This window comes from Gordionus sp. m RMFG-2023, chromosome 1 (genome assembly GCF_954871325.1).
Source record: "Gordionus sp. m RMFG-2023 chromosome 1, tfGorSpeb1-WG-v2, whole genome shotgun sequence".
In the NCBI taxonomy this organism is placed as follows: Eukaryota; Metazoa; Nematomorpha; class Gordioida; order Chordodea; family Parachordodidae; genus Gordionus; species Gordionus sp. m RMFG-2023.
The window spans coordinates 25,032,397-25,049,076 of NC_088775.1; the positions used below are offsets into that span (position 1 = coordinate 25,032,397).

Below are 16,680 nucleotides of genomic sequence, written 5' to 3' on the forward strand. Positions count from 1 at the left end.
AACCATAAAACAATCACCAAGTTCAATTATGTTTATTTCAACCTATAGGACCCTCACAATTAATAAAACTTTATCCTCATCAATACATACCCCAGTTACCAGGTTCTCTTAATGTAAATGAGAAAATATATGCAAAAGATCTTTAAAAAAGATATTTGGATTCTAGGTATCATCGTTAAAAGAAAAACCAATGTTTTTAGCATTTAGGGTTATGGAGAAGACATATCAGCTAAAACATAGGTTCGACGATTCCGATCTAAAAAATAGAGAAGGGAAGGAGAAACGATGCAACTACACTACGAATCCTATACAAAACTCGATAGCCAAAGACATTGATCCGATACAAGACTCGATGACCAAAGACATTGATCCGATACAAGACTCGATGACCAAAGATACCATCATAAGTGATAAGATTGAAATCGATAATACAGATCAACCCGTGGTGGAGAACGAAAATACAAGTAGCCATTATCCAAAACAGATAAGAAAACAATTTATACCGTTTCAAACGGAGAGCCCAAAAAGGAGAAAATATATATAATAGAATAAATTAACCTCAAAGGCAATTAATAATATGATTAATTGATGTATTAGATCGATTTAAGATATATAAACTGAAGTACGAAATATATTAAGAAAGATAGTTAAAAATGTAATAAATTGTACAATAATAGTCATATATGTCAATTTCCTGAGCGATTATATGGGATAAATATCAAATCAATGACGGTGGAAAGGATGCTTGCAATCATTGCAAGAGCATTATAAAATGTAAAGGTAAAACAACACCCCCTCTTATTAATCATTATAATAGGTTTCATTCACACCTCAGAAAAGTGTAATAAAATTGACTATTTTTAAAGCCTATATCATCAATTTTAAGTACATTTTATTTAAAGCACTTGTTAAATATAGATAAGTAACATAAATTTCTTCTTTAAAGTCACATTAGTACTTCCATATTTTGATAAAGGTTTTTGCCTTTGTATAGCTATAAATTCAAAATCAGTTGATAATTTATATTATCATTTTAGGAGCATTTAACTATGAATTCAAAATCAGCTGATAATTATTATTATCATAGGATTATAAGTCTTCATAATTAAAGATCAAAATTTTATATATCATGTATTATCCTTGTAAAACATATGGCTTCTAATTATGTTTAATGCTTCTCTTGTGGCAAATTATCATTCCTTACTAAATCAGGTAAACTTTCACTTAATGGTCCCAGATCTTCAAGATGTCCTGCATCAGGATTTCTTCCTTAATCCCTCTTTACCACCTTCTAGCTTCCCAGCCTTATTATCTAATCCTGTTCTGTCAACCTTAAGACGACCCAATAAGCAATAATGACCTTGATGATAATAAGCATTTACCACTAATGTTCCTCAACCCCTTTGGAACCAGAACATCATGGCTAATCCATTCATGCCTACAATCTCAAGAATACCTCGTGGTACTCGCTTTTTGACAGCCCAAAAATTACTTGGTCTTATTGTTGCTTAATAACAACATCAACAATTCAGAGAATTGGAAAGATCTAATCTTTTTCACCCCTACTCATCTAAGTTTTCCTTCTCATAAAGATAACTTATCATGCTAAATTAGAAACTATTTTGATCCTAACGACTTACCTTGCTCCTTATTCACTAACAAGCAAATCAACAACTTTCAACACTCGTCCCAAAAAGCAAAATTGATTGAAAAAAAACAATTTATGCAACATTAAGAGTGCACTAAACATTGCAGTTTCAAATTATATGTTTGCCCCAAATAACCATTCAACTATACAATCCATTTTATCTAAACATCCTCGAGAATATATTGCCACTACAGCTGCCACCACCATCCAGACCCACTTTCAAGTTCGAAATCATCAAGGCTATTAAATCATTTAAAAAGGACTCAGCTGGAGGGTTAGATGGTTTCCGAGTAATTTACCTCCAGGATCTAACAAAGCCATCCATTCCTTACCCCCAAAGTCTAATATCAGCCTTTACCATACTTATTAATAACATCTTTAATAACCTTGTTCCACCATGCATTCTACCCTTAATTTTTAGTGCTCGACTCATTGCGCTGTCCAAAAAGGATAGAGGCATTCGCCCCATTGCTATTGGGTACATCTTCCGAAGAAATCCAAAATCATTTTTTAGCGATTAAAGGCAAAACTTTCAAATATTTTACTTCCTCGTCAATTAGATTTTAGTATTCCTGCAGGGTGTTAAGCTGCTTCACACATCACACGCCATCTGCTCCACCAATCAAACAACATTTTTTTTAAAAAAATTAGATTTTAACAAACTCCCTTAAGAGAGAACATTTCATTTCTTCTTTCTGTAACACATTCCCAGAATATTAACGTATATATCAGCTTGCTATGGTCTCGTGTCTTTTTTGAAATTTCATGAAACGACTATTGGATCCTGTCAAGGAATACAACAAGGGGACCCTTGGGCCCAGCTATCTTCTGTGAGGCTATTCGCACCATCTTAGACAACATCAACAACAAATGCAATGTCATTTTAAACATATGGTATTTAGATAATAGTGCAGTTGCAGGACCATACGATGAAATTAAAATTACATCTATCATTTCTGATCTCACTCCCACTACTGGGCTTTCCCTCAATCATAAAAATTTCATATTTTATATGCCCAACAATTTTTATCCCATTCCTGATAACTTTTCTATAATTGAGAAATCAAACTTTACTCATATAGGCTCACCTATTAGAGGCAAAGTAACAATATCTCAATTTACTGAAGACTTCCTAATTAAATTTGACCAACTTCAGAAAATCTTAGGATTTTTACCATCTCATCATTCATTCTTTCTCCTAAAGAAATACCTTTATATTCCAAAAATATTGCATGCCTTTCGTTCTGCTCCTCTTTTCCAATTCCAAAACATGCTACTAGTTTTAGACCTTAAAGTTAAAATCTCCCTTGAATCAATACTCAACCTCAAATTCTCGCCCATTTGCTGAATGCAAGCCGCTCTTCCATGTAAATTTGGGGGTATAGGTTTTCGATCCCCGGCCTCATTGAATATTGCAACTTTTCTCTCATCATTCACCAAAAGTCAAATAATTACTAAAATTTTTACCACCACTACAGATCCCTACTTACCTTTAATCCAGCATTCCGTTGAATACCTTTACTCGAACGCTGCTTTGAAGGACATTTCCTTAATCTTTAACCCAGATATCCCCTCCCCAATAAATCAAAGTATTGATTCCCCCCCCCTCCTTATTAAATTAAAGTAGTAATTCTCCATCATCATTTTAACAAGGAATATGAATGGCTTGGGGCCATCCCTAGCTCCATCCTTGGCTTACTTCTTTCCAATGAAGAACTTCGGATAGGAATAGGTCTTCGTTTAGGCTGTGATATCCACACCCTCATCTTGCTAACAGTGTCAGCTCTTTATCAACAGTCTAGGCCATCACCCACTTCACTGCCGTTTTTCTAAAGGCCGCTATCCACGCCACCAAGCAATAAATTTAATTATTGCTAGAACTCTCCGTTCAGCTAATATTCCTTCAAATTTATAATCTGTAGGTCTTAATCTCGGGGACAAAATCAGGCCTGACGGAATTACTCTTATCCCATGAAGCAAAGGAATCCCGCTAGCCTGGGATTATACATGTGTTGATCGCTTTGCACCATCCTTTTGCTCTCTTAGTTAGAGCGGAAATTAGAAAGATCAATAAATACATTATCATTCCCAATATCACTCTAACCCCGATTGTTTCTGACACAATCGGTGCTTTTGGATTTAGAGCATTGGAATTTTTCAAGGCACTCGGCCAAAAGATGCGCTTAATTTCGGATGACCCTCAGGAAGGTTTTTACCTACGCCATGAATCTCATGGAAATTTGTATGTCGCACAGTATATCAATTCATGGTGCCATAACCTAGATGCACCTCCTCATGTTCCTTCTTTTTTTTATTACATTACAGTATTTTATTACCTTTTTTTAAAAATAAATAATATAGATTTTATATTTTTATATAGCTTATACTTTTATTGTAAATTGTATACGTTTTAAAATCGGAATTTTATTAATTATAAATATGTATATTTGTAACTTTTTAATAAAAAAAATTCACATCAAAAAAAAATTCTTTATATAAAAAAATTAATATATAACTTGCTAAAATTATTTATAAATAATAATATACCTTTTAAAACTGTTAATTCAAAAGATTTTAAAATTTTTTTAAGTGATCTTGATTGTTCTGTAAAATCAATATGCTCCAATACTTTTATAGCAAATGTATAATACATTTTCAGAAAAAGAACATGTGGTAAAGGAAATAATATCCAAAAATAAGTCAGATTAATTTTTCATCTGACATTTGGAGCCCAACACATGTCTTTTTTAGGGCAAACAACCCATTTTATTGATAATTTTAAAATAACACAATTTTGGATGTCGCTTCAATAAATGAAGCACAATCAGGTGAAAATATATTTAAAGTCTTTATTAAAATAATTAAAAATTATAATTAAGAAATTTTAAAAATTTTAGATCTATTTTAAAACTGAAACACATTATTAGAATGATTCGTAATTCTCCCAAAAAGTTAAATTTATTAAAAAAATATATGTAGTTCACTGCACCCTCCCCTAAAATTTTTAAAACCAAAATTGGATTGTGACATGTGGAATAGCACTTACCAAATTATTGAAAGAGGCTTATTGTTAAAGTCTGCTATAACAAAATTAGTCAATGTAATAACTAATATTAAAATACTCCATGAAAACCAAATATCAGAGGTAAACTAAAATTTATAATTAGGAAATAATATATTTGTTAACATAAGAGGAGTGGGAGGATTTTATAAAAATTAAAGCTATCCTATTGCCTTTATATGAAACTACAAATATGGTATGGGGGAGAATTATCCTACTTATAATTATACCTTATTATATTCTAATTCTTAAACAGCTAAAAAATGAAAAACCTGTTTTCCATATATCCTTTAACAATGGTTTAAAAGTAGCATATGATAAATTGTTGGGCTCATATAATTTAACTGCTGATGATGCAATAATATAACTACAATATTGGATCACAGGCATAAAGTAGAATTAAATCAATATCTGTTAATTATGATATTGATATATCCAAGTTAACGGACAAATTTAAAGAGATTTACAACACCTATATAGGTATCTAATTGACCCCCATTTAAATAAATATGATTTTATTTTATCTGATAATTATAACTGTCAAACAAATAAGGATGAAATTCGACAAAACAGACTAGACATTGTATCCAACTTGATTTTTATCTGTGTGAGCCAAGAGTAATACTGACCCGTTAATGTGGTATAAGGCAAATGCATATCGGAACCCCATACACTCGAAAAGCTTTTCTAAGTTGAAACTAATTTATTGTAAAAAAATCACATGTCATATAAGGATGAAAATATAAGAAAAACTCTTTGCCTTAAAAATTGGATTCTAATTATAAATTGAATTAATAATATACATAATAATTTTGTTCATAACTTGATTACATATCTTTTATTATCAGATTATTATAATATTTTTTCTGTTTGAGTATGATTAATGCATTATTCGAATAATCCAAATAGTAGATTTTATTATTCGTACGAATACGATAAATTATTGCACTATTCGATTCGAATTCGTTTTTGAATAGGCCTACTATCAATAGATATAAAAGCATAATTAAATTTAGCCCTAATATGCGGGGATCGGGAACAGACAAATCGTTATTTAATTGTTTTTAAAACTTTATAAAAGAGGTAAAGTTTGATAATCCATCTAAAAATTCAAATTCTCCTTTTTTTGAAAGCGCGCGACTACAGTTTTGTATGCAATTTTTATTTTTTTAGACCTAATCCTGATTTTTAAAAATTACGATCCGGCCTTGCCGATTGTGAATTTTAAATCCTCATTTTCTATTATTTTATTTTTAAAAAATGATTGTACAAAAATTTAAAAAGTATTGATCAGGGTTTAGCAGAATTGTTAAAGTAGCATGCTATCTTTTCTGGCAGCGATAGGTAATAACGTGCTACTTATTTTTCAATTATTAATTTTATTAGAGCGCTCCTTTTTTTGAAAGTAGCTAGGTAGCGCAAATAAAATGAATGCAACTATAAACATGAAAATTTAAATATAAAACCATAATTAATTTTATTTAATTTTGAAATTTATATATTCATTTTTATTATAAACCTTAATCATCTGGTAATTATTTAAAATGTCATCGCAAATGGATATCAAAATCGATGTAAGTGAGTCAGACGATGATGATATTAATGAAATGGAAGGTACTCTGGAAGAAAATGTTCTTGATAACAATAATAAACATTTTCATTTTTAAAATTTGAAAAATATTTTCAAATTAATGTAAAAACAAAAGGTGGCGGCTACAAATTTATTAAAATGTAAAAAAAATATATTCTCAAATAAATCCTAAAAGTAATTGTCATTTTTTAGTTTTTTTTTAATAATCATTTTTTAACAGTTATTTTTAAGTTTTTTTTCCTAGAGATTTTTTTCCGTATTTTCTTGTTCCTAGATTTTTTAGAAATTCATTTTTCACAGATTTTATTCCGAAATTTTATTCAGTAGTTTTCCCGTTTTTTTCCCCTAGATTCATCTTATCTATATATATTTTAAAAAAGTGGTATCTATTTCTATATATAGATTGATACATTTATTACGTTTTTATTAAAAATACATTTATTCCTATTTCTTGTAATAATTATTAATTAAATATATTGGATTTATTTCATTGAAAATTTTATTGCCGCAATGGAATATAATAATATGGAAAATGGTGTTAATAAAAATCTATAATTATAAATTTTTAGATGATTAATATTAATGATGTTAAGAAAAAGAAATAAATGAAACAATCAAAGAGCATCAACAAATTTTTAAGTATCTTTGGACATGGTTTCAAATGCTAGAAAATTTAAGAAAACAAAAAGAATTGACAAATCGATTATCCAATAGACTTCCAAAGTTTTCAAATGTTGCTAAAGTAAGGGAAATCGGATTTAATTATATATATTTTTTCAATACCCCCATGAGGAACCAGTAAAAATTTCTTTTTAGTATGGCTAAAAATATGTTTAAAGATAAAAAGAGGATGCCTAGGTTATGAAAGTTTTGAGATATTTTTTTGTTAAAAATTTATAGTAATTTAATTACATATCTTATCTCTAAATAAAAAATCAAGCGCTGGATAACAAATATAATTCATTTCAAAATTTGAGTTTTAACAAAAAATCTTCTATTTCTTTTCTACGTTGTTTAAACATTATAATTAAAAATGTATTTATTTTGTATCTTGAGAACAAATTTTATACTTGGATACATTTCCCAATCAAGTAACGGTATCTAGATACTTTTTAGATAATGTACCAATAACTTGATACCTTAAAAAGTCATTCTGATTTTGAGTACTAAATTTAATCGTTTTCATAAGCTGAATGTTAAAGAGGGAAATATTCAGTTGTTAAAAGATACTTTTAAAATGGATCTAAATATAGGTACATCGTATAAAAATGATCTATATACAGATACAATTTCACAAATGTGCCTAGATAAATTAACATTTTTCTTAGTTATGTAAGGTATGCATAACGCTAATTTCGGATTCTATTATTAAAATTCGAATTTCGAAGTGAGTTAAAAAGATTATTGAGCTGATATCACATCTATATACAAAATATATAAATAATTAAGATAATGATTGTTAGATTTAAATAATAAAACACAAAATTTTTATTATTAAGACACCCCCGTTTATCTGTGACATTTTTAGTCATATACCAGGGCAATTGACGGTAGAGTGGTTGTTATATTTAATGAATAAAAACTTTATATTGGGATAATCATTAAATATTTTAAAATCCGGACACTCATTTTTAAAAAAATCATTCAAAATTTGATGAGTGTCAAAACTTATATAATTTAAGTGGTGCCCAAAATATCTAATTAAATTATTTGATTTTTCTCAAATTGTCTAATAATAAAATAAAATTTGTGTGGTTTGTTTTTGTAATGATATAACTTAAGCATATTATTAATAATTTAATTCAAATATATTATTTTTAGATATAAAAAAAGTAAAATAAAATTATATCAAAATATATCTAAAATAGTTGCAGATACCTCTAAAATAGTATATAGATACGGATACTTTAATAAAAGTGTATAAAGATATGGATACCACATTTAACTAGATACTTTAACAACTCTGGAAATATTATTTTATTAAAAAGATAATGAAAAACATTGAATGAAATCTTTTTTGATCAAAATAAAGTAACCAAGAAAGCAAATATCAGAAATGCATTCCTGACAGATTTTTTAAAATAATTCAAAAAATAGTTAATAAAAAAATTTTGAATATCAATTTAAGCCATCAAGGATGTCTCTCAATTCATAGCCGTAATTTATTTATTGTATGTTTACTTCGTGATAAAGTTAATTCCACAATAAAATTTAAAGTAAAAAGAAATAGGGGAAAAAATAACAACCACTGTCTTTTCTATTTATAAATTTGCAAATCAATTTTTTCTCCATCAATTCATGGTTTAATGTAGGTATTTTTTTAATTTATGAGGGTTGATTAATATAGTCATAAATTCAGAAAGAATATATCATGACTAATACCTTAAACTTTAGGTTTAAACTATACTATAGACTGATATATATAATATAAAATTTATTTTAAATTTCCCTTAAAATTATGTTATCCCTTGACATTAATTTTTTTAAAACCTATCTCATCCTCTCTGGGCACGAAAGAGACGAGTGTAGTCACGAAGAGATATTTATAAGATTCTGACGTAATGGTGAGGTAAAAATCGAACAGCCCTTTTTCCCGATGGAATATGCCGGAAATTTCATTCAGCACAAAGACCAACCTGCGTTCCACATCGCGGCAAGAAAAGCCTCCAAAAAATTTGTGGCAACATTTAATGAGCTTGAGAAGGGGTCGAAGGACAGGTTTGTGGATAAGTATTTTCTATTTTTGTTAATATAAAATATAAGAGTTTAATTCAAACATAATCGACAATCTAAGTACGATTGATTATAGGCACAGATTCAGACTCCTTTTTTAAACAACATTTGTTATGTTATACTAAGTGAACCAGGGGTCAGTGTGGCCTAGCTGGAGCGGAAACTTAAAAATGTCTTTAAACAGAGCATGCAATATTTTGAACATGTTTCCCAATAAATTTACTAGGCCATGTCAACTTCTATACTATACTACCTGCAACATATTTGATAATAGAAAATTATTTCCTTCCTTTTTCTTTCTTTAATGACCTGGCTATAAATATACAAAATAGGGGGTACAAGATATCTGAACATTTGTCACAACTGCTTGCTACTATGCCCTCATGAATTCTTATATATGATGTATTTTTTATATATTTCATCCTAGAAATATTTTAGAAGTTTAATAGCAATTAATATTATGTATAATGGTAGATGAATAAGAAATCTATTATTTTTTTTTTTAATTTTATTCGGTCTCAACTTACGTAAACAAAGATAATGAACATTAATGCTGGTTGTTAAATGTTTTTAAATCAATAAATTTTAATAAATCCTGTTGAGCTTTTTCAACTACACCAATTTCAGAGTTTATAAATATTATAAGAACTTATATTATATTTTATACAGATTTACTTATAAAATATTTTTTGCAAAATGATTTAGATTTATAAGTAAATTTGGTTTAAAATCCTGTCTGTGGGTTAACAGGAGTGAATATTAAAAATGGATATGATAATGTAATACCTAAGGAAAAGAAAAATGAAGGATATAATACCAAATAATAACTTGTTTCCGATGTAGAAATATTGGCCATCATGCGCGAAATTGTCCTGTAGCATGCCTATATGGCAGTCAAAAATCAACATTTGGGGTTATTACATAGGAAAACCCATTGAATCAAAAGAAAAACTTATTATCAGAAAATGCATTAAATTTTGAAAATAAAATGGGAATCAAAGGAAGAGAAGAAGAGGGTAGTAATAATTTGGTCATTAAAAATATGGGAAATGAGTGGCCCAAGTCGAACATACAAATTGTAACATACCAATTCTAGTGGGGAAAAATAATATAATTATGATGAGTTTCCACGTGTAAAAATTAATGTGGGAAATAAAGAAATTACAATGTTATTAGATAAAGGAGCTACTATATCGGTCATGGGGCTTAGTAATTTTATAAATTATGGCAGAATAAGAAAATATTAAATGATAAATTGATAGTAAAACAATTAAATGGAGCTAAAATTATGATTTTGGGAAGGGTAAATTTACCAGTATTAATAAATGAGGCAGTGCATTTTTTGGATCTTTGGATACTAAAAGACGAAATTGGTGCGATTATGGGATGGGCTTGATTTGGATTGGAAAATAATTTTTGGATATGTTTAAAGTGAAAAATAAAGTTAATTAAAATATTGGAATACATAAAAAGCTCGTAGAGGAGGTGTGTGGTAAAGACATGGAAAGTAAATTAGTGAAAAATATGGTTTCAAGAGTATTAAAGTTGGAAGTATGGTAAATAATGTTAAAGAAATTCAAGGAAATTTAAAAATTGGGTGTGGTAAAATGTGTCAGGAAGAGCCTGATATTTTGAGCAATAAATAAGGCATGGATATGATACATTGTCAAGAAATTGAGAAAATTATTGAGCTAGAAGTTGATAATATTTCGGAAATTAGTGACAAGGATTTTAAAAGGGAAATAGGCAATAAGATAACTGTAGAGGAATCGGGCTGGAAAATAGTGGTACAGAAGGTGATGAAATTAATAAGGAATCAAATTTGAAGTTTGAGAGGTTACTGCGAGGAGCAAATAATGATACCAGAAAGTATTTGGATAGTAATCAATCGGAAGAAATAAAACTAATGTGCGGTGTTAGAAATTATACCAACGAAAAAGGAAAAAATTTGAAGACAATGCAGTAGTGGAAGCAAAAGGTAAATTAAATGTTGAAGATTTTGCAAAAAGCAGTGATGGATTTGGAAAATAAATATGGGGAAATTTTTGATATAAAAATAGGTCGTTTGGGAGATTATGAGGTGGAAATATGAAAAAGGGATATATTCCACAGTATTGTGCAGTGTGTAGAGTGCCGTTTGAATGGAGGGATGAAATGGAGAAAGAATTAGATAATTGGATACGTGAGGGAATAATTTGTCCGATTGGATATAGTGAATGGGAGACACCATTGGTTCCAGTAAGGAAGTCTAATGGTCAATGATTTTCGGGTAACTCTTAATCCCTGGGTAGTTGAAGTAAAATACCCATTATTACGAATGGAAGAGATTTTGGCGAACTTAAAAGAGGCAAAATATTTTTCGAAAATAGATTTTTCATGGCGTAATTACAGTTACCTATAAAAGAGTCTACAAGGAAATTGTTGACAATAACAACGTTTAAAGAATTATTTACTTTTTGTCGGTTACCGGTTAAGTTTGTCAGCTCCCATTTTTCAGCGTACGATGGCTGCAGTTTTTCAGGGTTTGGAGAGAATTTTTTATTATATGAATGATGTTTTAGTGACGGGAGTAACGGTTAAACAACACAATCAGAGATTGCAGTAAGTTTTCATACGAATCAGAGATAAGGGTTTGAAAGCGAGTCATGAAAAAAGTGTTATGGGAGTAACTAAAATTACATATTTGGGGCATAAGTTAAATGGGACGGAAGTAAAACCGCTGGATAAAAATTTGATGCGTATAGCGAATATGAAACCTGCGAACAAATCTGAGGTTCAATCTTTCATGGGAATGATAAATTATTATCATCGATTTATAGCGGATTTTGCTCGAATAGCTTTTGTATAAATTATTGAAGCAAAATGTGCAGTTTGATTGGAAAGATGCATAGGAAGTATCATTTGAAAAGTGAAATTGGAAATAAGTAAAGAACCTGTTTTGGTATGTTTCTATAGTGATTTGGAGGTAATTTTGGCAGTAGATGCTTCCAACAAAGGAGTGGGAGGAGTTCTATTACATTTGATAGAAGGAATGGAAAGACCGGTAATAATTTTCTCGAGTATTTAGAGAGGTAAAAACGAGATATTCGGTGATAGAGCAAGAAGCGTTAGCAGTTATTTTTGGATTAACAAAATGCAGGGAATATTTGATTGGAAGAAAAACTGATACATTTGTTTAAAAAAGATAATAAGAAGTTAATGATGTCACCAAGACTTCAGCGTTGGTTATTGTTAGTGGGTAGTTTTGATTTAGAACTGAAATATAGGCAGGGAAAAGAAAATCATTTACCAGATGTTTTATCGAGATTAGGAGTGGGTGGAGAGAATAATATTATAATGGATCATAAAGTTGGTAAGAGGCGTTGATTCGGATATTAACGGGGGGTTTTATGGGTAGTCCTACTACGAGGAAGGAAATACAAGAATATACTTTGAACGACAGGGAATTGGCTTTGATAAAATGATGTTTAACAGGAAAAAAAAAAGTGGGATGATAAAGGGAATAAATATAAAAGTATAGAGGCTGAATTGATGATTATCTAATGAGAGGAAATATAGTTGTCGTACCTCAACGATTAAGAGAAAGGGTTTTAAATATGTTACATGCGGGTCATCAAGGAATAGAAAAAATGAAACAATGGGGAAGGGATAATATGATGGTGGCCTGAGATGAATGAAGAAATTAATAACTTAGGTAAAAGTTGTGAAGTTTACAATGCATGGTCCAATATACCCAGGAAGGAAACAGAGTGTATTTGGCCAAAAGCTAGGGGACCATAGGTAAGATTGCATTTAGAAATTTTTGAATGGGAAGGAAAAAAATTTATTGTGAGTGTGGACGCATTTTATAAGTGGATTGAGTTTGAAGAGGTGCATGGTTTAACAGCGGGAATATTGATAAGACATTGCAAGAAAATGTTTTCGAAATTTGGAATTCCAAAGATTATGGTGTCTGATGGAGGTCCGGCTTTTGTAAGTGCTGTATCAAGAATTTTTGTTTTAAGATGAATGTGAGACATGTAATGGCGCCACCGCATCATCCTAGTTCGAATGGCCAGGCTGAGTGGATGGTAGCAATTGTAAAAAATTGGTTAAAAAAAGAATGAATTATGGGTAGCGCATTTGTATTACAACAGTGCGGTGGGAAGGGATGGCAAATCCCCGGTAGAGATAATGATGGGAAGAAAAATTAATGTTTTAGATATGTTGAAACCAGTGGATACGTGTGCAGAAATTGAAAGTAAAGTTGTTTTGGAATATGTAATTTATCAATTAGTATGGGTTCGAATGTATGGAATGACTAAAAAATGGGAGAAGGGAGTGGTTATAGTGAATATGGGAAATAAAATACTTAAGGTTAGATTGGAGGATAATAGTGAGGTCACGAGGCATTGCAGTTGAGAGCAAGGGCATAAAAGTGTAATAAAATATAAGGGGAAGATGGTAGGGGAAATAAAGGGAAAAATTTAGAAAATTATATATATGAGAAGTGTAAATAATAATTATCTGAGTTATGAAGAATAAGGAAAAGAGGTAAATAAAAATTGTAAAAAACAAAGGGAAGTGGAGGTTAATGGTTCAATAAATCAGATTACTTTTGAGAGTAAATTTGGGTTTACTTTGATATGTTATGTAGTAAAAATTTATGTAGGGGGTTAAGGGGTAGAGAATAGAGGTGAGCGCGGGCCGTGAAATTACGCGTGACCCATCGTGTCACTGTGGGTCACGGCGTGAGTGTGAATAAATTTTAAATTATTAGGCGTGGATGGGCGTGACGTGCCTTCCCAAAATTTTTCCCGGGCGTGATCGGGCGTGAACATGAATTTCCCGTGAATCACGGAAATTTTAATTTTTTTTTATAAATATAAATTTGCTAATTTAATTTAGTTCTTTTTTAAAAAAGAAAAATTTTTGAAAACAAAAAATATTCAGGCATTTTATAAACAACATCTGGTGTCACGCTCCTAGTTCTATTTTCTTTATGTTTAGGTGTTTTGTCGCGAAATTTTTTACTTAAACTTTAAAATTTATTCTCAAGCACTTAAGGTAGGCTTAATTCTAGATCCTAATTTCAAAAGCCTTAAGTTTTAAATAGACGAAGAAAAGGAAGATATTTACAAAACAATCTTAAAAATGTGAAATGATATAAAATTAGATGATATGCACATTGCCAACTGTCATTTATAACTTTCCTAATTCATCCTACATTCATAAAAAACCATATATTCTAAATGAAACATATTTTTAGATGATTCTGATGAAGCATCAACATCTACCGATGAAAGCTGTGTGAATTTAAAAGATTCATCCCATAAAACAAATAATAATGGCAATATTTTGAAGTTTTGGAAGCAGGAAAATTTATTTCCTTTTTTGATTAGAGAGTAAAATTTTGTCAGCCCTGGCAAATTCGGCTTCTAGTGAAAGGTTATTTTCTGTAGCCAATCGCCTATTAGAGGTAAGGCGTACACAATTGAAATAAAAAAAATAGACCTTCTTTTTTTTCTAAGTAAAAATTTGGATTTATAATATGTATTTATTTTTTGTTATTATGAATTATGGAATTAAAGAAATAAATAGAATAAATTCAAAAAATTGTAAAAAAATTATACCATTAAAGTTTTGAAAAATTTAAAAACACCGTGAATTTTCGGGCGTGACGGGCGTGAATCAAAATATTGCCTTTCGTGAGTGGGCGGGTCGGGTCGAAAATTTTTTAGTGGTAAGCGTGAATGGGCGTGAATATTTTTTATTGCTAAGCGGGAGGGCCTTGAATAAAAAATTAGGCCCGCGCCCACCTCTAGTAGAGAATATATATATTTAAAAATAGAGAATTATCAACAGAATAGAGAATTATCAACAGAATAGAGAAAGTAAGATATGGAGGTCAAGTGGTTGCATAAAAGAATTTTTCGTGTTGGTATTTCATGTTATGTATCGTAATAATGTGGTGGGAAAAGTTGAAAGATAGGAATATTTATATACAAGTAAAAACGAAAAAAGTATCGTTAAAAAACGGGAAAAAATGTAACACATGAGTTGAGGTTAAAATGTTTTTAACTAGTATTATATATTAAAAGTGAATAATTATTGTAATTATGGAGTCTATTGGAAAAAGGGAAATTTGGTAAAAAGGAAATAGTAAAGATTAAAAATAAAAATAGTAGATAGTAAAAATTGTAAAAAAAGAGGGGAATTGCAGATCGTAAAAATTGTAGAAAAAAAGGAGGGTTTTAGAAATGAGTTTTGTTAGGGAAAGGAGAGGAATGATTATTAACGAAAAAAAAATTAATTAGGGAAAATTGGTAAAATAGGAAATAGTAAAGATTAAGAATTAAAAAGAGTAGATAGTGAAAATTGTAAAAAAAAAGAGGGGAATAACAGATCGTGAAAATTAAAAAAAAGAGGGCTTTTAGAAATGAGTTTTGTTGGGAAGGGAGAGTAATCAAACGGTCAGCGGCTTATGGGGTGCAAAAGGGAAAAAAATGTAAAACTTGATAAATTTGATAAAGTGGTAATAAGAAGAGGAAAAAGAAACAAAAATTGTGAAAAGGCATCTCTGAAAGGGGAAGAGGGAAATAATTGGTAATATAGTGGTAAGAGAAGAAATAATAAATATGAAGAAAATAATTTTTTGTTTTGTAAACAAAGGGGTATTGTGTGATTTAGTGAATTATGTATTTAAAGTTTTTTAACTATTTGATTAAAATTTATTAAGTAGTGAAATATTTTATTAAAGTTTTTTTAAAAAAAATATTGAATTAAAATTTATCAAGTTTATAAAAAATATATAAATTATTGATACATTTTATATCGCAACATGATGATCCAGGTGAATTTACTCAACATGTTACATCCATTAGCTAACCAGTGGCACAATTGTTGGATCAGTCAACAGGATGAAGAAATGCGGAAGTCTTATCGCCCTTCGTCGTCCAATGAAATGCTATCCATGCCAAATGGCTATGTGTCACGAACGACTGTTCCTGTGATACGAGGTCCAGGGGTGCGAGAATTCAACATGACTTGCTTCAAATGTGGCGGGAGAGATCACAAGGGCAGGGATTGTTGAAGTGGAGGAAATCAACATTCCTCTATCATAATGAATGGGGCAAATAGATGGACTTCCAACGGCCAACGAAGATGAATAATGGCTATGTCAAGACGTTTATCAGGGAACCGCTTAATTCGACAATGGAAAGGGAGGTATATAGAATGATACCGTCTCAAGATTCGTCCAGATATGTGATAAGAGGAGCGGAGATAGTTAGGATCTTTATTTTTAATATCTCTTTTAATTGGTTAATGAACTTTAACTTAATTTTATTTTAATTAGTTAAATAAATAGACAACTTTTGGGACTTTCCTTTTTATATTTCTTAATTTGTTAGCGTACTTTACCTTGATTTTATTTTTTAAATAAAAATATATATATCTATATTTTTTTTTAAAAAACATAAAAGCTTTATTTCAATTATTATTATTATATAATAAAAAAAATAAACAAAAATTTATTTATAATAATATCAAAAATAATATACATTACATAACATAATATAACATGTCCCCCTTTTCAAGGTAAAACCTGGGGTACATGTAATAAATTTAGTGATACATACAATAATTACATAAATATTGTGTTTTAAA

At 29.8% G+C, this 16,680-nt stretch overlaps 1 protein-coding gene across 1 annotated transcript in view; it reads right to left on the reverse strand.

The window, feature by feature from the left end:
* LOC135925930 (FHF complex subunit HOOK-interacting protein 1B-like) overlaps nt 1–16,680 on the reverse strand; it is a 91,480-nt gene that overhangs the window by 71,496 nt on the left and 3,304 nt on the right. The window contains exon 4 of the mRNA XM_065461524.1: nt 8,791–9,037. Within this exon, the coding sequence (XP_065317596.1) occupies nt 8,791–9,037 (247 nt within the window). The remainder of the gene's footprint in view (nt 1–8,790; nt 9,038–16,680) is intronic.